Here is a 25490-nt window from a genome sequence, read left to right as displayed (position 1 = left end):
ACCCACTAGATACGGGGCTCAGGTTACACTGTAACCGAGTTCACTCTCGTATCACAATCATACATCTACCTTCAAAATTCATGTACTTAATCATATTCACAGCTGTATCAAATCAAAACTGGTGATCACACAGTCCTATTGCCGCTCAATAGGTAGCACGTTCCATCGGATCAATACTGGTTTCAAATCAAGCATATGTGCAACTCACTTAAAGATTTAATATATAAATCATGCAATTCAAATATAAAGCAATATAAAATAATTGCTTAATTAAATACTTTAAAAGCAAATCGTATAAACTCACAGAAAACGCTTATCCAAAAATACGTCGGGGCTTTAGAACGTCAAGCTTCCCGAGCTCCTGGTCCAGCTCCTTCTTGCCTTGCTGGATCTAAAACAATTTTAAAACATTTGATTCACATCAGAATCCTATTCTAAGATTGACTCTAGACTCGAGATTCAATACGTTTTTCTTTCATTAATCGTCGTGCTTCTCACGTATATTCCGATAAACGATATCAAACTCGTTTACGGACCGTATACCACTTCAAAATCCATTCACGTTTAACCTCATTAGGTTAATTATTCAAGTTAATCGATAACTAATCGATTCCGACAATCCTACGCGAAACGGGGTAAGATTTGGAAATAAGACGGTCGGGCGAACTGCTGTGCGAAAGCACGTCCCACTGTGCGTTCGCACAGCACCTGTGCGAACGCACAGGGTGCTGTGCGTTCGCACAGCTAAGCTGTGCTACGCACAGTACGGGTTTTTCAACCCCGGACCCGATTCCGACATGCTTTCAACGATTCGACATCCAAACGAAGCGTAAACGTGCCAAAAACACTAATTCTAAACTCTAAACGCTATAATCGAATTCAATAATCAACGAAACGATAAAATCGTTTCGTGGCATAAAACTTCGAATCGATATAACTTAAAATATAATCAACGAAACGGTAAAACGTCAAGCTTACCGTGATTCACCTCGTGAATACGATCAATTCGAGCTATTAAGCGTCGAATATGGACGAGAAACGGAATCGAGCAACGGATCGATCGGAAACGAGCGAGAGAAAACAAAAGAGAAAGAAAAGAGATGAAGGTTCTGATCCCTTCTTTCATTCATCTCAAACCTATATATATCCTGGCTAAAGTACGCTTTGGTCCTTGAAACTTTTCAAAAGTTTCAATTTAATCCAAAACTTATTCAATTAATCTTTCTATTAATTCAACTACGTATTATTTATCTCCGAATAAATAATATTAACTTAAAATATAGATTTTCATCGAAAATCCTCAAATTTCCATTTTCGGGCTTAATTGGCTAATTTGCACTTTAGCCCCTAAATACCTCCACATCCAAATTTTCAACATTAACTCCTTAAATTCCGCTAATAGACTCATTAAATTTATTCTTGAATTTCCGATATAATTAAATTAAATTCTCCTTAATCTAATTTATCGGAAATCACGACACGTGGCACGATGTAATTATCTTAAAATATTTTGGGGTATTACAGAACTATAATAAATGTATTCCAATTTGGTCAATTTGTTGGAAATCTATTAAGTCTTTTAAAACTGATGTATATTTTTTAAAATTGATTTGTTTGAATTATATGAAATTCCAAATGGATACTTTTTTTATTTTTAATTTTTTAATAAGTTACACTCAATTGCCATGTAGGCATAAAAAAGTGGATAAATTTTCGATGAATTTATCAAAGGATAGATTTACAACATTAAAAAAGTTTGGATAAAATTTTAAAAAGTCAAAGAGACTTGATTGGTAAATTATAGACACCAACTAATGAAATGTGGTTGTAATTTCTTTCATTTTGTTCTAATATAATTAAGATGGGGATTTGATAAATGAAACAAAATATAATATAAAGATTTGATAAATTTTAATATATTTTTTTTATTAGTAGAAAACTCATGGGCGCGGGACTAAAAATGTTATGGAGATAACTCTAATTATTTGAGAAAATTAGCTGTAGCACTTAATTTTGGAAAATAATTCCAAAATAACGAGCTGATGAAATAAATTTGAATTTAATAAAATCAAAAATAAGGGAAATCAAAACAGTTTTGATTTCAGCTCTGTTGAAATCAAATAAAAAACGAATTGATTTCAAAAACGAAATCAAAATCACTTTCGTTATTCAGATCTGAGAATTGAAAAATCAAATTTTGTTGAAAAATCACCTTCTTTATTTCGTTATTTCAGATCTGAGAGACAAATTTGTTGTTGAGGAGAGAAAGTTTGATCTCAGAGAAGTTGAGACGTTGGGATTTTGAGCTGAGAGAAAATATGACATGGAAAATACGTGTTGGTTGAGAATTATATTACAAAATAAGTGCTAACTTTTGTTTAGGAATCTAATTAAGTGATGTCCCTAATTAATTTTATCTTTCCGTAATTATGAGATTATTTTTCCCTTTTCCTATATTTTTCATTTTTTCCCTAATTATTTTTACATTATGGACATTGTTTATACTGTAAGTAGTTCACTATATTACAAATCTAAACTAAAAGAAATTGAAAAAATAGAAACTGAGAAAAGATAGTTAAACATTGTCATAACTAAAGAAAGAACCAGATTGAAAAATCATGCGCTTTTGCTCTCCATCTTCAACAAAATTGGAATTCCAATTCCAATTCCAATTCCAAGATGAAAAGAATGAACTATCAAATTCTAAAAAAGAAGTAAGCCGCGAATAGTATTCATTATTCATCAATTTTTGATCATAAACACGAACTTGTTGTTGTTGTTGTTGTCGATGATGATTGTGATTGTATCTTCGAGCTCGATTCTTCTTTGGTTGATGTTGTAGTCGTTGGGATTGTTTCATCATTCAACTCCAATAATTAATTAATCTTTCTTCCTTGTTTTTACTGTAAATGATCATGTACAGTTGATAATTCCTAGAATTTGAATTCGAACATCGATGGATATGGTTTTATTCGAGTTCTTTTTATTTTAGAAAAGTTTGATTTGAGTTTTTTAGTTTGGTAGATAATGTATGTGTGCGTGTGTATATATATATATATATATATATATATATATATATATAATATAAAAAGCTGTTCTGGCCTATATGATAAGGGTGTTGTATTTCTTGGATTTGCAGTCGAAGTTCTACAGAAATAGTGAACAAGCTTTCGCGGAAAGTTGAGAAGGACTACATAACAATTTCTTGAATTTACTTAGCCAGAATCAGTTTTATAATATACAAACAAATAAAGAAGCTTGAAAGTTGGAGAATTGTTCTTTTTCATGTGAATAGATGAAAAGTATTCGTAGACTAAGTAATACAATGGAAAATTAAGTATTGAATAAAAAATGATAAAATATTTTTTAAAATATTAAAATATAATTTATTTAATAATTTTAATTTTTAAAAAATATTAAATTTTAATGGAATTTTTACGTAACTATTCAGAAAAAAATACAGAAATATTAGCACGGAAAAGTAATTCTAAACTATTCAACAAAAAAATATTTATAAAATCACTTAATTTAAAAACCCATTGTCGGAGTGTGACGCTAAAGTTTGTCGATGGATTTTTGTTTTAGTATTGAAATCATATTATAGTACAAATTTAATGTGAATTTGATGGATTTCAGAGGTGGATCTAACATCGATTTTGGTGGATCTCATATAATTATGGTTATGTGATATGAATTTGAGATAGATCTTATGTGAATTTTAGATGGATGTATATCGTATATTTTAGAGTTAATTGTAAATTAGATTACAAATTTTAGCGTGAGTTGCAATTATAATACGAATTTTGAAACTTGATAATGACAGTTATTAATTTTTATTTTTGCAAATCAGAGCATTGGGTTAAAAAAACGTTGGTGTGGACATTATAATATATATACAGGCACATCAACATTTTTATTGTTGTATAATTAGGCGGTATTTCAATTTGCCAGAAATAAAAGTCGGTAGCTGGAATTTTCCAGTTTTAAAATTTGTATTGCAGTTGAAATCACGCTAAACTTCGTGATTTAATTTATAATTAACCTTATATTTTAGGTGACAAATATGTAAGTTGAGGGGGCAAAATGCACTTAAGTCGTCTTTAAGGTATAGCCTGAGCCTCTTCCTCTGCTAAACCCTAAACCCAACACCAGACAGCACTTGCTAAGAAAATGATAATCTTCAGTTTTCTCATTCTTCTAAAATCCAAAACCCTAACACTAAAACCAGTTCAATCCTCATTTCAAAATCTCACCTTCACAAAACTATTCTCTCAATCAACCTCAATCCCCAAAAAACAGCAACGAGTACGCGACCATGGCTACGACAATTACATGGAAATCGAGAAAAAAATGCGCAAAGTCCTCAAATTCCAAACCCTAATCCTCTCCCAGCAAAATCAAACTGTAACCGTCTCTCGCCTCGACACTCTCGCCCGCCGCATTGGCTTTAAACAATACGAAGCCAACGCATTCGTACTCAAATTCCCCCACATTTTTGAAGTCTACGAGCATCCCGTTCAACGCGTACTCTACTGTCGGCTAACTCGTAAAGCCCTAATTCAAGCTCAGCAAGAGAAGGAAGCTTTAATTCCGCAAATATCGGAAGCTGTGACCCGGTTGAGGAAGTTGGTTATGATGTCTAACTCGGGTCGGCTTCGGTTAGAGCATGTGCGGATTGCCAGGTCAGAATTTGGTTTGCCTGATGATTTTGAGTACTCTGTAGTTCTTAACAATCCGCAGTTTTTTAGATTAGTTGATGCTGATGAAACTAGGAATAAGTATATTGAGATTGTTGATAGAGACCCTAAATTAGCTGTTTGTGCTATAGAGAAAGTTAGGGAGAGGGAATATCGAGAGAAAGGAATGGATGCTGAGGATATTAGGTTCTCGTTTTTGATTAATTTTCCGCCCGGGTTTAAGATTGGGAAGTATTATAGGATTGCCGTGTGGAAATGGCAACGGATTCCGTATTGGTCGCCTTATGAGGATGTTTTGGGGTATGATTTGAGGTCGATTGAGGCTCAAAAGAGGATGGAGAAGAGAGCCGTTGCGACTATTCATGAATTGTTGTCTTTGACGGTCGAGAAGAAAATTACTTTGGAGAGAATTGCGCATTTTAGAATGGCGATGAATTTGCCTAATAAGTTGAAGGATTTTTTGCTTCAGCATCAGGGGATATTTTATGTGTCGACAAGAGGGAATCACGGGAAGATGCATACGGTGTTTCTTCGGGAGGCGTACAAGAAAGGGGAATTGGTGGAGCCTAATGATTTGTATTTGGCTAGAAGGAAGTTGGGTGAGTTGGTGTTGGTTGGTCCCAGGAGAGCTAAATTGGATAGAGAGTTGTCAAGTTATAGAAGAGATGGGGGAGATGATGGGATTGAAAGACTTGGAACTAATTTAGAGAGAAATATTGAGGCTGGAAAGGACTGGAAAGATGGGGAGGACGGTAATGATTTAAATTTAGACTTGAGCAGCGATGTTGATTCTGATTTTAGCGAAGAAGACGATGATGCTGTTGATATTCTCAATGCAGATGATGCTTATGTAACCAAGTGATTGAGATGTAGTTTATTGTAAAGGTTATTTTTTAGATTCACTTGTTCAAGTAAGTGTCTCTCATTTGTGATCATACAAAAGTTAACATCCGGTAGACATTCTTGACCAGAAAATGAATCAGAATGGAGATGTCCATTCATGAAATTGAATAATCAAAGAGCTTATGACTGACATAAACTTTTTGGTAAGTCTTCTGGGCATTTAACAGTAACAGAGCTCTAGAACTGTCTTGTTAGCTGTTGAAAAAATTGAAAGATAAGCTTTATGATTCCAAGGAAACAAAGAGGTTCTTCATGAATCATGTAAGTCAACCTTGCTAATAAATAAACAAAGAGAGAAACTACTAGTTTGTTTCTCTTCTCCCATTTTGTAGTTTTAGATTTTGATGATCAGTAACACTGCTGATACTACTAGTGGTGACATCATCATGCATAGTGATGCCATTGCTAAGCTTCATCTCCTCGCTTCATCTATTCCCTAATCACCATCCCTCTCTCTTTCTATTGTATGCCTAATCTAACCAAATGAAGTTTGTTTCTTTATTCCCTGTGCACACCGATACAGTTGTTGATTGTGTGACTTTGGTTAAGCCTTCATGAATTAAAGTTATATTGCTGATTGCGTTCAGGAGGATGTGGTTGAGCATTTACTTGAAGTCACTAAGACAGCTCTGCTTCATGATTGTACTCTATTGTGTGCTTGGAGGTAATATGCTGCTGCTTCTTTTTTTCCATTAAAATGAGATATAACTATATCTCAGCATTCACATTCAAGTGTAGTAAAAATATTCTTGAGTTTTTGTTTGACATAAATGAATGTGTTTCATTTGGAAACATGATAGATCAATCAGATAGAGAGTTGGGCCAATGTTGCTATTAATTTTGTTTTAGTAGTACTTGTTAAGCTCATTTCTTGTATCAAACAGTTCTAAAACGATTATTGCTGATATTCTTTTGTTAATAGTTTGGAGGAATGCGGTCATTACTTGGAGACTGTAAAAATATATGAAAACAAGCCTGCAGATCTCTTCCAGGGGTATATAGATACAGATCACTTGTCACAGGTATGTATTGTGTTCTTTGAGGACTACTGTATACGTTATCTTTCTTTTTGTCACTCTTTCATTTAGGAACACAGTTTGGTCAACTTGTCACGTGTCTATGTTATTTGCATTGATTAAACTGAAATATTTTTCTTGATTTAGCTAACTCATTGTCTGACAAATGATCGCCATCTTACTAAGACTGATATAATCACCCTTGGGTCTATGTTTGGGCTGTGTTCTCTGTTTGTTCCTAGGTATTATATAATTGGTTGATTAATTTGTTCATCAGGAACTGATCTGCGTAAAGTTTATGTTTTTTGCTTTTCATAGTATGTGCATTAACAAGTTTTATGGCTCAGGTGAAACGCCTATATGATGCTTTTCATGAACCATTCAAACAGATTGTTTCCAGCAACCCTGTTGTTCCAGAGACATTTCAGAAAGACCCTGAACCTTCTCTGGCGAAGGTTACAGAAGTGGAGAAGGGAGAAGAAGTGAAAGCAAAAGAACTTAAAGAAGGATGATAGAACCTGAACTAACAGTCAAATCAGCTCTATCTGTTGCACTTCCTCCAAAACATGCTGATAAAATTGGTAAAAAGGCCAATAAACCGCATGGAGAGTCTGGTAATTGATTCTCATTTTTTAATATCTATTACTTCAGTTGCAGAAGATGTTCCAGATATTCAGTATTATAGGGAAGATAGTCGAGGAAGATAGTCGTAGCATTACTGCAGTAAAATTTCTTACTGTGTATTTTTTTTCTTCTTCCCTATTCTATGAGGATTAAAGGATTTCACTCCTACCCCCAAGGTGACTCAAATCCAGGACCTCTCGATCTTAGGGGGCAAATTTTACTTTATCAGGAAGATTCATTCCAAAATGCTTCTTGTTGATTATTTGTTTTTATTCAGCAGTTTGCTGATGCAGAATGAAGCATCACAGAGCTGTACATTATTATAATCTGCAAACTCTCTTTTAAGATTCGGGACTGACTTTATGAGTTGGGAATGTGGAGGAAGTTGAAGAGGTTCTTGACGAGCGGGACTGCACCACATCTGTAATCAGTGGCCAGTAATCCGCTTCCGGTTGGGCACATGGCTTTAGTCTAACGATATATTGCAGAAAATTACATGAGATTCTAGCTAAAGAAACGTTCCACTTCATTTTGATGATAAAGCAGAAATGATGAGGCAGCCTGAATTAAATCTTTCACTATTTTCATTCAAACGACATATTCTAGAATGTTGCTTAATCAATCTGTCTCACCCGTCATCCTTTCTTTGTTGATGCCAAGCTTTAGGATATAAAAGAAAAAATCAATTAAATTAAAGTATATATATATAAAAAAAAGAATCAAACCGATAAATCCTTTTCAACTTGAAAATTTTATATTTTTATCATTTTTTAAAGTCAAACTTTGCATTTTTTATTAATTACGATCAATTTTTTTCATTTTTACAATTATATCCACCAGTTTTTTTTTTTTTTACAATTCACCTCCGTTAATAATTGTTATTGTTAGATGGGGCAAATTGAAAAACAAAAAAGAACTAAATATATGACTAAATTGACTATAAAGTTAAAAGGTGCTAATTAACCACCACTTGCAAGTTGAGGGGCTAACTTTCCACTTAAGTCCTTATAATTTTATCCATAAAACAATAATAGTCCTAAAAAAATGCCTACGTCAAAGTATGGTTATTATGTGATCTAATAAAATACGTGTGCGGTCCCGATTAACGTAACCGTGAATTCTGATATCCAGCACCTTTCATTTGGTCCCATTCAAATTAGATTTTTACGAAGAAAACTTCAGGTGCTCCTCCCACACCAAATCACCCCTCTTTCATTTTTTTTAATTCATTAATTTCCCAATTTTCGCCGCCACCGTAGCCGCCTCGCCTCGCCTGAAAAATTAACTCCACCACCGGAAACCACTTATTTATCAAATTTTCGGTGATCATCGTGAAAAGGTAAAGCTAAAACCTCCTTTTTTAGGCTTTAGGGTTAAATGTTCTGCTTAATGAACTAATTCATTTTGCTAAATTTGAAGCTGCTTTATATTTTATACTTACCGTAGTTTAGGCATTTATAGTAAATTTTGATTATTTTCATTTGCATAATTTTTCTAAATTGTTTTTTCTAATTTAAATTTTAATCTCATACTTGCAGGTGGTTTTCAAGATTCCCAAATGAATGAATGACATAAGAAAATAAAAATAGTAATACACATGGTGAGTTGCTAACTGTTCTAAATGTTTGGGTAGTCTTCAAATTTGTAGTCTTAAAGCATGTATTTTGAGAATAATTGCATTTTTATTATTGTTCAAAAATTAATGCTTCAATCTTTTTATTGAAGAGGCTTGCGGACAGTGGCGGAACTAGGATTTTTTTTTTCAGTCCAGGCTTAATTTCTTGGGCTTAACCTCCATTTAGCCCTGAATCTATTACAAATTTACCCCCGTTTTAAAAAAAGTTATCTCTATTTTTAATAAAAAAAATTGGTCCCAGCCGGGGCTCGAGCCTATGCTAGCCTTGGGATAGTTCCGCCCTGCATACTTGGGACTGTGACTTTGTTGTCAAAATTGTTTTAAGATGATCGTTTGTGTTATTCATATGAGTAATTTGGTAATGCACATATATTGCTCCTTATTCTCGTTATGTCCTGGAATAATTTGTTTTGGATTATAAGGATTAAACATGGAGGAAGTTTACAATTTCCTTTTTCTTTTTCTTATGAAGTTGCACTTGTGTTGTGTCTCTGTACATGCGTGCTAGCTTGTGTTGGAAGCAACTTCTGATATAAGTTTTTGCCAGTCTTTTCAGAACAAGGGTTTTTGGATGGCAAAGGGTACTGATGCTGATCCTCGATTTGATAATACTTCAAGAATTGAACACAAAAGGTCACATCAATGGTTTATAGATGCAGCTCAACCTGAGTTATTTCCGAACAAGAAACAAGCACTTCAAAGTCCAAACACTTCTTCAACTTCAGAGATTTCCAACGCAACTGGTCATTCTTGGAATAGTCCTTCCAGTTATCACTCAGTACCGAACCAATTTATTCAGCACTTATTTGGACCTGATACAGCTAGTTCTGTCAATTATATTGAAAGAACGACATGTGATGAAACTCATGACTCAAATGCATCTGTTAACTTGTCTATATCTCACAATATGGAAGATCCAGAAGCCTGTCTTAGCTATAGTGGTTTTAGAAAGGTGAAAGTTAATCAGGTGAAGGATGGAGACAACAGTATTCATGATCTGAACGGACACAGCTATATTAATGAAAATAATGGTGACATCCCTACAGAACAAGCCTTCAATAGGGAAAATGAAAGTAGTTTTATATCAATGGGGCAGGCTTATGATAAGGAGAATGACAATGTCACATTAATGGGTCACACTTACAACCAAGATCATCATGTTGTATCTCCATGTACCACATACGTCAAGGAAGATGACGGTTCTGTTCCAATAAGTGACACCTATGGGAAGGAAGAAGCTAATATGATATCTTTTGGCGGATTTCATGATGTACATGATATTATACCTGTTGGCAGGCCCATGAGTGGCTATGATCAATCCTACAGTCAACCATTAGTTCAAAACCCAGAAGCAGTTCATGATAGAGAGTTTGATGTATCAACTGCCAATTCAGCTGGAAGTAACACCAGGGTAGCCAAGTCAAAACCCGAATCTGGATTGAAGAACAAACCTGAGCTCAAAAGTGGGCGAAAAGAAGCTCCAAACAGCTTTCCTTCAAATGTCAGAAGTTTAATTTCAACTGGTATGCTGGATGGTGTCCCTGTAAAGTACGTTGCCCTTTCACGTGAGGTAACTTCTCTTTACACCTCATTTACTGGTCATTTGGTTTATTGAATTTGTTCTGCAGTGACGCTATTATGTTGCTTGTTACTAGGAGCTCCGTGGCGTTATAAAAGGTTCTGGCTATCTTTGTAGTTGTCAATCATGTAACTATTCCAAGGTGAGTCACTTGCTGACTTCTAATTTCTCCCAACACTTGAGATCGATCTGATATGTTTCATGGTTTGCATGTAAGGCTCTTAATGCATATGAGTTTGAACGCCATGCTGGTTGCAAAACAAAGCATCCCAACAATCATATATACTTCGAGAATGGAAAGACCATATATCAGATTGTACAAGAATTGCGAAACACTCCTGAAAGCATGCTGTTTGATGTAATTCAAACTGTTTTTGGTGCCCCAATAAATCAGAAATCATTTCGCACATGGAAAGGTAAACTTATTTGTGGCATATTCTTTATCATTTTAGCAGACATTGTTGTATGAGCAAGCTCACATGTACAACTTAGGCTGTCAAAATGGGTATGATACAGATTCGCCAAACATGTAATATTGGTGAATCCGTGTCCAGATTCATGTCAACCCGTTTTTATTCATGTCAACCCGTTTATGACACGAAATAAATAAATCGTGTGAGGGGTTGACTCGCAAACACGCCTGACAAATTTATAAATTATATTACTGGTAATATATAGAAATAAAGGGTTATAATTTTTTAAAAAATAAATTAGATTTAATTATATTGATATGTAAAAAAAATTAAGTATATTGAAACTTTATAATTCGAAACTTCTTTTTCAATATGAATTGATAAACTTGAGGTTAAAATCATATAAACTTGTGTTGTATTATAGTTGAAATTTTAAGCTAAGGATCGTGTTGTATTATAGTTGAAATTTTAAGCTAAGGATCGTGTTGTATTATACTCCCTCCGTCCCAATAGAGTTGTCCACTTTGAGAAAAAAATTTGTCCCAAAACTCTTGTCCACTTTCAAAAAATAATTAACTTTTACACTCAATTGTTCTATATTACCCCTATTAAAAATCCACTAATGAGTAAATTGAAAGTAAATTGCAAGTGGACCCCATATTAAATAGGGGTATGACAAGAAAAGTAAGGTAAATTTTACAAAACCTATAAACAATAATTACTTTTCTTAAACTGTGTGATAAAGGCAAAGTGGACAACTCTATTGGGACGGAGGGAGTAGTTGAAAATTTTAAGCTAAGGATAGTTGAAAACTTTAACACGATTATTAAGTGGGCCATGTTTGTGTTGATCTTAATTGTGTCAACAGGGTTGGTCACAATGGCATCGCAATTGAGCCTCTAAACAGAAAGTTCTCTCTATATGTGTCAAACCTTCAATTCGTTATCTCTTCATTAAAGTTTTACAAGGCCAAGAATAATGCCAGGGAATAGAGTTGTATTTAAAGTTTAAACCTTTTTGCCATTGGCTCTTCTGCTTATTATGATAATACCAGCAATAAGTCTTGACAACTCATCTGTTTTTTCTCTTTTCTTTCTCAGAATCATTTCAAGCAGCAACTCGTGAACTTCAGCGCATATATGGGAAGGAAGAATTGAATATGTAAAGAGCATTGGCCAAAACATATTAAGGAATAGAAACTAGTATGGATAACTTAGCAAATTGCACAATGATGTAGCTTTTTGGACAGACTGGTGGGAATTGCTTCCTGTTAATATAATGTAGTTTCATGTACAATCTAGTTTTCTGATTCTGGCGGGTGTTTGGCTATATTGTTATGCTTATGCACAACCTGATAAAAGGAAACCCACCAGGAACAGCAAATCATATCTATATGGTAATGTAAATAGTTTTGCTGGAGTTGTGATTCCAATGTTTAAATTTTCTGCAAAATTGTTGTATTAGAATGTCTTGGAAGATGTTTATTTTTTCTGTCTACTTATAGCTCAATTTATAGTACAGTGTCACGTTTGAATCACACTCGGTTTGATCATGATGCTGCACATTCTGCAATTGAACTGAGGTGATGATGCTTTAGAGATGAACATCGCCTGAATTCAGAAACCAGTTGCTGTAAACGAACATACTTCCATATTTTTGTCATCGCCGTGAAAAGTGTTAGATCCTCGACTCTGATACGTGGTGCTTTTTTTAATAAAAGCTCTAATTAAAAGCCATTTGTAGTTGTGTGTTTACATTGCGAAGAAGCTGCTTAGAGCGAAGAAGACACGCAAAGTCTCAGAAAATACCACGCACAAAGTGTGCTACATGATGCACAACTGTTAAGCCACAATGTTTTTGCTAGTTATAAACACACTAAAATCATTTAAAAGAATAATAAAAACGAAAAGTTTCAAGCCTTCATTGTCTAGTAATCACAATTAGTTTTCTTTGTTTTTTTCAGACAAGGTGTCACCTGCAATTAATGCCCTCACTAAATAATATTCTGCACTTAAAATTCACAGCATGCTGATTTTTGCGCAGCTTGACCGGCCCCACCAGCCTGGTCGGGTTGATTGATCTTAAATGTTGTAGGCTGAAACATCACATAACAAAAATTCTCAAGAGTTAGATTTTTGTTTTTCTTTCCTCTTCTTCAATTTGCTGTAAAACAGTTTCAATTACCGAACTCTCCGAGACTGTATCAGCAAGCCTTTGATTTATATCCCTCGCTTTTGAAAAGGAAACTTGCTCGACATTGACATTTGTCTTTGCACTCTGTAATGAAAAGGCTATACATGAATACGGAAATGTGTGCAATTAGCTTCAACATCTGGATATCCTACTTACAGTTTCGGAAAACTTGACTCCATATTCATTAGCAAGTGCTCGGCCCTTGGATGTCGGCACCACCTAAGAAAAACAATGGCGATAAATGAGAAACACGAGGTTAAGATAATCTGAGAGAGAGCCCTCAACAGCTTGCCGCTATAAACTTGACTGACAAGTGAATTTGTTCTCTAGAGAAATTTTAATTTACGAGCTGAACCTGCGGATGAACCAACATTGCCAAATGAAAGAAAAAGAGAGAGCTTAATAGTGTCCGGCTATAGACTTAAATAGAACAAGCTAATTTGATCTCCGACACACAAAATTATTCACGAGTAGATAAACCAGCAACAATAGCAAATGAAAATTGTGAGTAACCAATAAGAAAATGGCAAGTATAAGCCAATAAAATAACAATGCTGAAATACAAGAATACCCATTTGCTTTCGTCCATGTCAGCCTTGTTCCCCACCAGAATCTTGTTTACATTATCAGAAGCATGCTGTTCAATGTTGCAGATCCAATTTCTGATGTCTGAGAACAATGACAAGCCATCTCAGTAAGGACACTACATGATACCAAAGAGGTGCACAAATGCAGAGTGCATATAGTATACAAATGATGAATGTGATTTCCCAACTAACCACCTTATTTGTCAGTGATGCCAAACTATGCACATGGTAATGGCCATGTCATTAATAAAGAAAAACAGCAAAAGTCGATCCAGACAATACGCCATGAAGAATCAAATTAGGTGTTTGTGCTCCTATCCTTACCTCAAATTTTCAATATGAAGACAACGCTTAGCAAGTCGATACTTTCTTCAATGTAACATAAATTTGTCTTTAGCAGGTTATCATAAAAGAACTAAACTGAAAGAGAGAAACATACTTCAATAGTCTTGCCATAAGATCAATGGTGACAAAGCTCGTTTATTGATTTGACATGAAACAAGCTAAAATAAAGACACTGCATGTTTAAAATTTTAAATACAAAGTTGTATAAAATATGGAACTTCAATGCAAGAACAACAGCCAATGGTTCAAAACAAAAACTGAAAACATACCTTTCAGTGAAGGTATGTTCACGAACTCCTAGAATTGTAGGAGGACGCACCCTATGATCATCATGAAACTCTTTCAGAAAGGTTTCTCATTTTGAATGCTTCTTCTAAGTAATTATCCTACAACAATCTATAGGCATCAGGATCGGCCTAGAGGATATCGCATAATCTTAATGAACCCATCTCATGCTTTACCTGATTCATATCAATGCCTTGAAGAGCTTCTCCATGAGTAAAAATGATGGCATGGTTCTGATTTTCAGGTTTTCCTTCACCGATTTTTGCTGATCCTGGCAAGTCTATACGATGTATTTCCCTTGACGAAGATGAAAGAATGGTTAGCAAATTTGATTAGTTGGTAAGCATGCGACGATGTTCATAATTTTAAAAATAATCACCTGATCGAGATTATCAGAAGCTTTGACCAAAACAAAGTAGTAAATCTTCTGAACTTTTCCACCTTCTCGTTCTTCAACCATGTCAATAATATGAAACATGAAGCGAGAGATTGCTGTAGAAAAGTTAGCAGGATTAATGCAATTAACAAAGCAAACTCGCCGAGTGATATTATCAGAAGCAGAACATACTTAACCGTCAAATTAAGATTATCTGTTGCATGACGATCTCCATACTGCTTCTGGTTTCCATAATTTTGACAGGTAGCAACGTATGTGAATTTCATGTCAGCCATTGCCTCGAGTTGGGCATACAGGGATCTTTGATTTTCCTTTTCTTCCTCATATGGAATTGTGATTGCTTTGTAGCCTTCTAATCTTTCTGAACTTGCAGGAGCAAATCAGAAGTAAAGATCAACCTCCTAAATACGAATTACATCGTTACAATCATATAGGGAAGCATTCAAAAAAGCATCCGAAGTAGCAAGAAAATTGATGAAAAAAAATGGTATGTCACAAGTACAATATAAAATAAAAGAACTCCTCAATTCTTTTTTTCCTCCAACACCTTAAATCATGTTAAGTATCAATCTCAATTTTAACCGTAAGCTATTCAAGTTTAGAAGTGCTTTATAACAGCTATCTTAATCCTCTAATCATTATTCTGAAAGATATAAAACTTCAATTTCATTGTTTAGTCAAAAAATTCCTCTAACTGCAACATCTGTCAACAATAGAACTGCCAATAAGTAAATTCTCTGGGTTGTCATGGAACCTAATAACAACAGAACTGAATCTCGAACAAGCAAGAAATGATCTGGGTTGTTCTATTGTTAACAGATATGGTGAACAACTTACAATATATTGAGGAACTCCAACAAGCTAGAATTTCTCTGGGTCGCATGGAGCCTAACATGGTTTTCGTAACCAGTAGGTGTTTAAACATCCAATCAATCTTTATACAGTAAATCGTACATCAAAGTATCACCAATAATCAGCACAAGAACACAATCCATTTTGAAAATGATGGAAGCGGTTAGCATCTCTGACGGTGATCTTCCTGTTTGTAACCTTTGAAATTAATTTCACTGCCATATGGCAATCTTCGCAAATCCTAAGGTTCTTGATTACAATGATGGGCGATCCTAAAGGCATTCTCATTAGACCATATGCCACGGCTAGCTTCTCACTGTGAAAACTTAGATAATCTTCCTTTTGTTCATCCTCCACATCATGCACTACCCAACTAATATTTGGAGCATATCCCAATGGCTTTATCATAGCCAGTAGTTCCTTTATTTTCTCATAAATCTGACTATACTCTGGATGCTTAATGTCTTCTGAAATAAAAACATGAGTGGCGTTTCTTATCTCTATCCAACTCACACCAGGTTCTTTTTTAATGTTTTTTTCCCTCATTAACTTTCGCATCTCGACAACTCCATCCCACTTCTTTGCCTTGGCATACATATTAGACAACAGCGTATAAGTTCCTGCATCATTAAAGTCCATCTGTAGGATCTGTTCTGCAACATGTTTTCCTAAATCGTGGTTCTGATGGACATGGCAAGCATTAAGAAGAGTACGCCAGGCAACAACATCCAATTTTACAGGTATAGAGCTCATAAAGTTCAAAGCATCTTCCAATCGTCCAGCCTTGCTTAGAAGACTGATGATACATGTATAGTGCTCCAATCCAGGTTCAATACCAATCTGTTTCATTATGCAGTTCAAATAGTATAAACCTTCTTGCACCATCCCGAGATGACTGCACGCAGAGAGAACGCCCACGAAAGTTACATAGTTGGGAATCTCTTGTGCAGCTAACATTTCTTTAAAAACATGGAGGGCATCGTTAGCAAATCCATGATGTGAATATCCACATATCATTACATTCCAGGAAATGACATCTCGATATCTCATTTTTTCAAATATTTTATCTGCTGATTCAATGATGCCACCCTTAGCATACATTTTGGTTAAAGCATTTCCAACGATAACATGATCCGTAAAACCTGACTTCTCAACAGATGCATGTAGCAAACGCCCAAGCCTTAGAGCAGACAACCCTGCACTCGCATCCAGTAAGACAGCAAAAGTTATTTCATTGGGTATCACATCTTCAAGTTTCATTTTTGCAAATAAACTCAAAGCTTCCTCTAAGCAACCATTCTGAAAATACGCACTTATCATTGCCGTCCACAACACCACACTTCGATTTTGCAATCTATGGAAAACTTTTCTAGCATTCTTAGCATCTCCACATCTCCCATACATGTTAATTATCGAACTGTTAACATAAGCATCACACTTTACATTAGACATCAACATCTTACCATGAACTTGCAAACCTAATGGTAAATATTTAACGGAACCACAAAGCCCGAAAACATTTACATACGTAACAACATCCCACTTAACATTCTCAGCCGCCATCTTCGTCAAAACCTTTACGCCTTCTATCACATGCCCGTTTTCGACAAGCCCAGTCAAAATAGAGTTATAGGCAAAGATATCAGTTGTAGGCATTGAATCACAAATACAGACAGCTTCTTTCACACTCAAACACTTTGAATACATGTGTATTAGAGCATTGTTAACATACTGATGAAGTACCAATCCAGACTTCAAAGCAAAACAATGACACTGCACACCCTCTTCAACTCTTCCACTGTCCGAGCACGAAGCGAGCACAGTAGCAAAAATGTACTCATTCAGGGCTACATTGTTCTGAGAAATCATATCTTTAAACAATCTAATTACTTCCAGTGAACCCCCATTATGCAAGTATCCGGCCATTAAAGAACTCCAAGAAACCACATTTCTGTGCGGCATTTTATCGAATAATTGGCGGGCAATCAAAATTTCATCACATTTTGCATACAAATTCACCAAAGAATTTATTTCAGTGATGTTGTTTTCTGTGGTTTTGTTGGTTATGATTAAATGGGCATGGATTATTTTACCATTTTTAAGGTTCTTAGTATCAGCTGACAATTTTAAGAGCTTAACTGGTTCTTGAGGAGTGGAAGATGAGTGGCATGGCTTGGAAAGTAGTAGCCTATAAGGCTTTAACGGCAATCTGAGCATTGAATAGAATTAGATGGGTCAAATGATCAACATATGATAATGCAGAATGTGAAGGTTTTGTAATTGTTTTCTGTGTATTTACAATTACTATCTCCTGCTATAGAAACTTTCTGAACTAATGGAACAAGCAAAATTAGGGGAATATGATGTTATTTTTGTAATTTAAAAAAATATTTTTATAATTATTTTAGAGCTTAGATTACCTTTTAAATTGTTTATAATTAAACTTTAATTCAATTAAATTTAATTTTTTTAACTATTATTAATAAAAAATTATGTCATTCGGCAAATCAAAATAACCAATCTAACAAAATAATTATTTTGATTTGGTTTATTCTGTTATTTGTAATTCAATTACGGTTACAGATATGAAGAATTGGATAAATTCGGCTTGGCGGTTCGGTGACCGAACCGACCAATGTACTTGTCTTCAAAAGAGTGTTTATATCAGGTTGTGTCACGTCATTTTTACAACAAATCAATGAGCATTTGTGATATCAATTATTTTTTTTATCATTAAATATTCCAACATGGCAAACGCTTCACTAGTTTGTTGCATGAATTTTTTATTTTTATCTAAAATTTGTTGCATGAATAACATGGCACAACTATTGCGTTGTATGATTATTCCTCGCAAAAACTAGCAGCAAAGGCACAAAAGAAGAAGGGAAAGGGCAAGATAGACCCTCGTAAAATTAGTGTTGTCCAGTTTAAATTCTAAGATAAGGATCATGTCATGTTAGTTGTGTTATTGTTAAAAAAATTAACACGATTAACTAAATAACATGTTCGTGGTGATCTTAACCGTGTCAATAGGGTCACAAGGGCATTGCAAAGTCTTGATCAAGCTCTGAACAGAAGTTCTCTCTATATGTGTCAAACCTGCAGTCTCTTCATTAAAGAATAATGGCAGGGATAGAGTTGGATTTAAAGTTTAAACCTGTTTGCCATTTGCTCTTCCGCTTATTATGCTAATGCCAGCAATCTTGAATATGTAAAGAGCATTGGCCTTTGGCATATTATGGAATAGAAACTAGCATGGCTGACTTAGCAAATTGCATAATGAGATGGCTTTTTGGACAGACGTGGGAATTGCTTTCTGTTAATATAATCCCAACTCTTATACATAGATCTATTTTCAATATACACTCTAGTTAAAAGCCTTTTGTAATTGTGTTTTTACATAAGAAACTACTGATGTCTCTAGCACGATACTTCAAGCAAAGAAGATGAAGGAACATGCATCACAAACGCAAAATTTGAGAAAATACCACACGAATAATTTTCTACTAAAAAGGGAGCAAAGTGTGCTACATGATGCACAACTGTTAAGCCACAATGTTTTTGCTAGTTATAAACTACCTTTCACACACTAAAACATCATTTAAAAGAATAATAAAAGACAGAAGTTACAAGCCTTCATTGTCTAGTAATCACAATTAGTTTTCTTTCTTTTTTCAGACAAAAGTGTCACCTGCAATTAGTGCCCCCATTAAATAATAATCTGCACTTAAGATCCACAGCATGCTGATCTTTGCGCAGCTTGACCGCCCCCACCAGCTTGGTCGGGTTGATTAATCTTAATTGTTGTAGGCTGAAACATCACAGACCAAAAATTATTCTCAATAGTTAGATTTTTGTTGTTCTTTGCTCTTTTCAATTTGCTTCGAAACAGTTTCAATTACCTCACTCCTCGAGTCTGTATCAGCAAGCCTTTGTTTTATATCCCTTGCTATTGAAAAGAAAACTTGCTCGACATTGAGATTTGTCTTTGCACTCTGCAATAAATAGGCTTTACATGAATACAAAAAGTTGTGCAATTAGCTTCAACATCTGGATATCCTACTTACAGTTTCGAAAAACTTGATTCCATATTCATCAGCAAGTGCTTGGCCCTTGGATGTCGGCACAGCCTAAAAAAAATAATGGCTATAAATGAGAAACATGAGCTTCAGATAATCTGAGAGACAGAAAGAGAGCCCTCGACAGCTTGCCGCTAATAGACTTAACTAACAAGCAAATTTGTTCTCTAGAGAAATTTTGAACTTATGAGTTCAACCTGTGGATAAACCAACATTGCCAAATGAAAGAAATAGAGAGCTTAATAGCGTCTGGCTAGACTTAAATAGAACAAGCTAATTTGCTCTCTGACACACAAAAAAAATTCACGAATAGAATGTATTGATAAACCAACAGCAATAGCAAATGAAAATCGTGAATAACCAATAAGAAAATGGCAAGTATAAGTCAATAAAACAACAAATGCTGAAATACAAGGAGAATACCCTTTTGCTTTCGTCCATGTCGGCCTTGTTTCCCACCAGAATCTTGTTTACATTATCAGAAGCATGTTGTTCAATGTTGCGAATCCAATTTCTGATGTCTGAAAACATTGACAAGCCTTCTAGGTAAGGATACTACGCGATACCAAAAAGGTGCACAAATGCAAAATGCATATACAAATGATGAATGCAATTCCCCAACTATCCACCTCATTGTCGGTGATGTCAAACTATGCACATGGTAATGGTCATGCCATCAATAAGAGAAAGAGCAAAAATGATCCAGACAATGCGCCCAGGAAGAAGCAAATTTGTTTACAGTTTGTATTATTTATAGCGAAATACTATTATGAAAGTTAATCAAATCAAGAATGGAAACTCACTGTTGAAAGATGACTCATCGGTAACATCATAGACCAGCAAAATACCCATGGCTCCACGATAATAAGCTGTAAAAAAGAAAAAAAAATAAGTTACCAGGTGACAAACATGTTAGCAAACAAAACAAGAGAAAAAGACAAAGACAAGAAAAGGAAACAACGTCACAAAACACTATACTGACAGTTTCTAAAATCTGAACTACAAATAGGCCCAAACTAGGAAGGACGGAACATAATAGGCTGATGTGAAACTCACCTGCTTGACTAGACATCTTCACATGGATGTGGCACAAGTTCAGGAGCAAAGTTACAATTAAATATAAGCACAATAATAAAGATTCTAGGTTCCAACATAAATATTCAATTTCTAGGTTTCTTGAATACTGATGTTTAAGACATTCACCAACATACTAATGCTAAAGCATGTGCCTCAGCAAACAATGGGTTATAGAATTCTATGATGGTCTAGAATTCAACTAAGCCTTTGCTAATGTAATCACATAAACTCCCAAACCTTCTGCCCAGGTCACCCTCCTCCAAACTAATTCCATCCGTAATATCATAAACATTTACTATTGAAGAGCCCCGACCCCAAGAGGCTCAGATAAAAGAAAGTATTAATTAGGTTTATCATTTGAATGATTCCACCCAGCAATCGTTCAATGCAAATGACATAGTTGTCAGATATGACCCCAAGTTCAATTCTGTGCATGTGCAATGCGCAACATTAGAAACATCAGAAAGGGAGAATCCACTTCACACAAATGCCGTATCCATTAGTTAAAGTATAAAAATTATACCTACAGAACAGAAACTTACCAGTTGTGATAGTTCGGAATCGCTCCTGACCAGCTGTGTCCCATATTTGGAGCTTAATTCGTTTGCTATCAAGCTCAATGGTCCTTATCTTAAAATCAATCCTGCATTACGAAAAAGCAAAATTCAAACACTAGAGAATTTCTTTCAAACAGAAAAGGAACACGATACAGCTTAAACCATAGTTTTCAAGGAACACAAACCCGATAGTGGTGATAAAACTAGTGGTGAAGGAACCATCTGAGAAACGCAAAAGAAGGCAACTCTTGCCCACACCTGAATAAGTTACAATAACAAGACCAACTCAAATCCTTAGAACTATATCACTCCCAGAGAACTACATAGCAATTTGCATTCTCGAGCAGTCATATAAAAACCGACTAACGCACAAATCAGTCCAGTTCACCAACTAATACTATCATAGCAAGGTCAGCTTAGAGATAGTATAATCTCTAGCTTTATCTTTGTATATCTTTTTGTCAAAAATCTTTCCGCAAGTAAAATCATTAATCTATAAACCGAAAAACCGCTTCGCACAAGTTTACCACAAATACTTAAAATATTAACTATTTTGCTATATTACAATTAATTAAACTACTCATCATCTCCCTCCGTGTATTCCTTCTAGCTACTCAGTTTTCGAATCTTCTCCATATTTCCATTATTATTTTGCTATATAATTAACATTTAATCTAAATAAAAATCATCACATCACACCATACAAAACAAAAAAATCATTCCGAGACCTAATTTTTAATGTTAAAAAATTGACGATTAATGAAAATGCATGATTAACGGGGGGAAAAAAAACTAGGTCGTAAAGATTTTAAATCGTTCAAGAAATCAGATCTTCAGAAAAAGAAAAAAAAAAGAAATAAAAAGAGGTACCGCTGTCGCCGATGAGGAGAAGCTTTATGAGGTAATCGTAATCGGCTCTAGCCCTCGCCGGTGGAGCTGCCATTGCTAAAACAAAGCCGATGACTGTCAAACGATTGAGAAACAGATCGGCGATGAGAGATCTTTAAAGAGAGAGATTTCGGTTTCTTTTTTTTTATTATAAGATTTTTTTTGGTTAGCAAGACACAAACAGTGCCTTTTTTTGTTTTTGATGAATTCTCCACCTATCAACTCCGATTCTGGTGGTGGATTTACTAACGTGCGCCTCCTTTTTTATGTCAGACGTATTTTATGCTTTTGCTAATGTGCGCTAATCTATAGTGCACGTTAGCAATATTATTATTTTGGCTCTCAATCAAATGTGTGTTACTCTTAAATAGACTGTATGTAAGCTTATTATTATTAGGTTTTCTTTTTGTAACATTTATTAACCTTTTGCTATTATCCAATCATTTGCTGACAACTTGTATCCAATTTGTATCTCTCTTTATATATTCCGTTTGGCTATAATATTTAGGCCTAATGTCTTCAAAAAACTCCAACCTTTTAGCCCCTTTTCAATCATATACTGACGTTGAAAATTTGTCAATTTTACCCTATTTTGCATTTTTGTGTTTCAATTGTACCCTGAAAAATTAAATTAACGTCTTTTGCGTTTGGAAATTTGTTTAAAACATTATCCATGTCTCGCATATATTAATTGTATATTTTTAAAATTTATTTAAATTTAGTTAAATTAATTAAGAATTTAAATTAGTGTTAATTTTTTTTGGCAAAACAGCAGTTGTATTAATTTCGGTAAATAGAAGTACATAATGTTTGTTTGTCAGAACTAAATAACATAAATTACAATAATTACTCCTAAAAAGGAGGCTTTAAGAACTTTTTAGCCACTTCATGGGTCATCCAATTACACATTCGCTTAACATATGCAAAGTAAGCGAACGGTATAAAAATTATGACTTCTATTATTGATGGTATATCTTTCTCGTCTTATGTCAGTGTCTCCGCAATTAGTGTTTAATTTGATTATGGTTTTTAGTTAGTTTTTAAAAATAAAGGACTTATTTGTACTTTTTTGAATAAAAAAGAACTTAATTTCATGTTTAGACTTAATTAATTGATAATTTCATCATTTAAGTAAAAAAATTAACAAAAATTAAAATATTGGGGTACAATTGAAAACGGAAAATTCAAAAGTGGGTAAAATTGACAAATTTTCAACGTCGGGGCGGAATTGAAAAAAAAATTAAAGCTGAGGGGTTTTTGAGTGATTAGGCCATATATTTATCATATTTGTCTATTGTCATAAATTAAAAAAATATATCTTAATTTATAATATATTTTTATCAAATGTTCATATTAATTAAAACTATTTTTAGGTTAGATTGGTATTTTCAATCCCATAAAATTATGTATTAATGGAGATAAATTTGAAAAATATTGATAATATTCTCCTAATATTTTATAATAATATTATGGACTAAAAATATTGTAAATGCGATAAATTTTATGATCTTGCGGGAGTAGTTTTATTTTTGACAATTATCAAATCAATCTTTTAAAACTTATTAGTGATTTTCATTAATGACTAGTGTCTATTTTTCGACAAAAAAACTAGTGTCTATTTACGTGTTTTGCACGTGGTTCGTGGTGCAACTCGTTAAATAGTGATCATTATATTTATTATGGATTAGGGTAACTATATTTATGTTTATTTATTTATAAATAATTATTAAAAGTTAAAATAGTTTATTTCATTTGTAGAGAAGCATGTGACTTGCCAATTTTATCAATTGAAATATTTTAGTTTAAAATAAAATTTAAATTTTCAATATTGTTTTGATACAAATTAAAATTTAGATATCAAAATTAAATGTAGGATAAATATTTGATACCATTATGGTTTTTAACCATCTTAATTTAAGATTATGAAGCGTGTAACTCTATACAATTGAGGGAATTTCTTACACTACGCTATTTTTTATTTTATTTACAACTTTACATTATTTTTTTGTCTTTATTTTTATAAATATATTTTTTTATGAAAAATATCTTCTTCTTTTTTAATTTCATAAAATACCTTTTTTCACTTTTTAATAATTTATTCTCTTTTTTATAGATTTTTTCTGATATTTTTTTATTTTTTTATCATATATTTTAGTGTAACTATGGTATATTATAGATAGTGTATCTATTGTGTTTTTTAGTGTAATAATATTAGTGTATATTTATGCCATTTTTATAGTATGTTTATGGTGTACACCATAAAAATATTGCAAATATACCGTAAATACTGCAAATACACTATAAACACTGTAAATGCACCATATATATATATATATATATATATATATATATATATATATATACTAAGAATGGTAGAAATACACTAAAAACATAAATGTACCGAAAAACATCATAAATATACTATAACGTAAATACATTATAAAATACTATAAATACACCATAAATTAATTCGTTTTTTACAAAATCAGTAGCAGTAGAATAAATAAACAAATCCATGAATAAGAGAAAAAAAATAATTATATGAATAATAAAATAAATTTATAAATAAAAAAAATCATAGATTTATAATAAATTATCTACAAAATGTTTAAATTATTACAAAAACCTAAAAAAATATAAAAAAATCTAAAGACGATGTCGCGAAATCCATAGCGCGAACGGAGAACCGAACGGAAGAGACGGATGGAAAAGCGACTGAAGGAGACGAGAAACTCATCGAAAGTAGACGAACGGAAAAACGAATGGAAGAGGCAAACGAAAAAGCAACAGGAAGAGATAAACGAAAATTAAATAGAAAATAAGAAGAAAAAAAAGAGAAAATTTTGAAAAAAAAAAGAAAAAAAGAGAAAAGAAAGTGTGGTTATATAAAATTTTAACCTAAATGAGATAAGGCTTCTATATAATGGGTATTTTTATAAATATGTTTGTTATTAGTGTAGAGTGGAAAATTATGAAAAGATGGCCAAATTTGTTGTAAATATATTTGAAGATAAGATATTTTGAAAATAATTTTTATATAATTTGATTCTTTTTGATCTGATGTTTATATGTAGAATAATCAGCTATTAATTTTATTTTGAAAGTTTATTTTAGTACTTATTTCTAAAATACATGTTTGAGTTGGTTTTGGTTGCAACAGTAAGAATTATATATTTAAAGTAGTTTAGTTTAATTAGTATTATAAACAATTATCTCAACATAATATTTTAAATATAGTAATCTGTTTTTATTAATACTCTAACTTTAATAATTATCATAATAATTTTTTTAATTAATAATTATATTTTATAAAAGAAAAAATTAATAATTAATAATTATATTTTATAAAATAAAAAGGACAT

The 25490-nt window shown here is 33.4% G+C and overlaps 5 protein-coding genes across 9 annotated transcripts; 3 read left to right on the top strand and 2 right to left on the bottom strand.

Moving 5' to 3' along the window:
* The first annotated feature begins 4091 nt into the window (after nucleotides 1-4091).
* On the top strand, nucleotides 4092-5859 carry LOC126664615 (protein ROOT PRIMORDIUM DEFECTIVE 1). The gene is made up of 2 exons (XM_050357106.2): nucleotides 4092-5608; nucleotides 5768-5859. The coding sequence occupies exon 1, from the start codon at nucleotides 4171-4173 to the stop codon at nucleotides 5557-5559; it is 1389 nt and encodes a 462-aa protein (XP_050213063.1). The 5' UTR covers nucleotides 4092-4170; the 3' UTR covers nucleotides 5560-5608; nucleotides 5768-5859.
* Nucleotides 5771-7858, top strand: LOC126664617 (DNA excision repair protein ERCC-1-like). The gene is made up of 4 exons (XM_050357109.2): nucleotides 5771-5861; nucleotides 6188-6264; nucleotides 6523-6622; nucleotides 6964-7858. The coding sequence occupies exons 1-4, from the start codon at nucleotides 5853-5855 to the stop codon at nucleotides 7126-7128; spliced, it is 351 nt and encodes a 116-aa protein (XP_050213066.1). The 5' UTR covers nucleotides 5771-5852; the 3' UTR covers nucleotides 7129-7858.
* Nucleotides 7859-8389: 531 nt separating this feature from the next.
* Nucleotides 8390-12287, top strand: LOC126664614 (uncharacterized). Of its 3 annotated transcripts, none has more exons than XM_050357103.2 (6): nucleotides 8390-8579; nucleotides 8779-8840; nucleotides 9385-10446; nucleotides 10532-10597; nucleotides 10673-10871; nucleotides 11969-12287. In XM_050357103.2, exons 2-6 carry the CDS (start codon nucleotides 8838-8840, stop codon nucleotides 12031-12033), a joined length of 1395 nt encoding a protein of 464 aa, XP_050213060.1. In that variant the 5' UTR covers nucleotides 8390-8579; nucleotides 8779-8837; the 3' UTR covers nucleotides 12034-12287. The 3 variants fall into 3 exon arrangements, with proteins under 3 accessions (XP_050213060.1, XP_050213062.1, XP_050213061.1); XM_050357105.2 differs by having other exon boundaries at nucleotides 8392-8579; nucleotides 9433-10446; XM_050357104.2 differs by having other exon boundaries at nucleotides 8394-8579; nucleotides 9424-10446.
* A 378-nt stretch (nucleotides 12288-12665) lies between these two features.
* LOC126664613 (pentatricopeptide repeat-containing protein At5g39680) lies at nucleotides 12666-17906 on the bottom strand. Of its 3 annotated transcripts, XM_056103610.1 has the most exons (7): nucleotides 15513-17906; nucleotides 14847-15076; nucleotides 14658-14770; nucleotides 14455-14575; nucleotides 13633-13730; nucleotides 13218-13416; nucleotides 12666-13145 (listed from the first exon to the last, which is right to left on the bottom strand). In XM_056103610.1, exon 1 carries the CDS (start codon nucleotides 17742-17744, stop codon nucleotides 15639-15641), a length of 2106 nt encoding a protein of 701 aa, XP_055959585.1. In that variant the 5' UTR covers nucleotides 17745-17906; the 3' UTR covers nucleotides 12666-13145; nucleotides 13218-13416; nucleotides 13633-13730; nucleotides 14455-14575; nucleotides 14658-14770; nucleotides 14847-15076; nucleotides 15513-15638. The 3 variants fall into 3 exon arrangements, with proteins under 3 accessions (XP_055959585.1, XP_050213055.1, XP_055959586.1); XM_050357098.2 differs by having other exon boundaries at nucleotides 13218-13730; XM_056103611.1 differs by having other exon boundaries at nucleotides 13218-13730; nucleotides 14847-15036.
* Nucleotides 17907-19002: 1096 nt separating this feature from the next.
* On the bottom strand, nucleotides 19003-22386 carry LOC126664616 (ras-related protein RABE1c-like). The gene is made up of 8 exons (XM_050357107.2): nucleotides 22111-22386; nucleotides 21426-21498; nucleotides 21226-21326; nucleotides 20410-20475; nucleotides 20030-20127; nucleotides 19595-19657; nucleotides 19430-19522; nucleotides 19003-19338 (listed from the first exon to the last, which is right to left on the bottom strand). Exons 1-8 carry the CDS (start codon nucleotides 22181-22183, stop codon nucleotides 19255-19257), a joined length of 651 nt encoding a protein of 216 aa, XP_050213064.1. The 5' UTR covers nucleotides 22184-22386; the 3' UTR covers nucleotides 19003-19254.
* Nucleotides 22387-25490: the final 3104 nt, after the last annotated feature.

The sequence above is a fragment of the Mercurialis annua genome, linkage group LG1-X (genome assembly GCF_937616625.2).
Source record: "Mercurialis annua linkage group LG1-X, ddMerAnnu1.2, whole genome shotgun sequence".
Classification (NCBI taxonomy): Eukaryota; Viridiplantae; Streptophyta; class Magnoliopsida; order Malpighiales; family Euphorbiaceae; genus Mercurialis; species Mercurialis annua.
Note: the sequence above shows the minus strand (reverse complement) of the source record. Positions and strands in the feature narration are given on the sequence as shown.

Coding starts and splice junctions, on each gene's coding strand:
- LOC126664615 (XM_050357106.2), top strand. CDS start 4,171: ATGATAATCTTCAGTTTTCTCATTCTTCTAAAATCCAAAACCCTAACA.
- LOC126664617 (XM_050357109.2), top strand. Junction 6,265..6,522: donor ACTCTATTGTGTGCTTGGAG/GTAATATGCTGC, acceptor TTTTGTTAATAG/TTTGGAGGAATGCGGTCATT. Junction 6,623..6,963: donor ATACAGATCACTTGTCACAG/GTATGTATTGTG, acceptor TTTATGGCTCAG/GTGAAACGCCTATATGATGC.
- LOC126664614 (XM_050357103.2), top strand. Junction 10,447..10,531: donor ACGTTGCCCTTTCACGTGAG/GTAACTTCTCTT, acceptor GCTTGTTACTAG/GAGCTCCGTGGCGTTATAAA. Junction 10,872..11,968: donor ATCATTTCGCACATGGAAAG/GTAAACTTATTT, acceptor TTTCTTTCTCAG/AATCATTTCAAGCAGCAACT.
- LOC126664613 (XM_050357098.2), bottom strand. CDS start 17,744: ATGCTCAGATTGCCGTTAAAGCCTTATAGGCTACTACTTTCCAAGCCA.
- LOC126664616 (XM_050357107.2), bottom strand. CDS start 22,183: ATGGCAGCTCCACCGGCGAGGGCTAGAGCCGATTACGATTACCTCATA. Junction 20,128..20,409: donor CGATGAGTCATCTTTCAACA/GTGAGTTTCCAT, acceptor CAATGTTTTCAG/ACATCAGAAATTGGATTCGC. Junction 19,523..19,594: donor GAATCAAGTTTTTCGAAACT/GTAAGTAGGATA, acceptor TATTTATTGCAG/AGTGCAAAGACAAATCTCAA.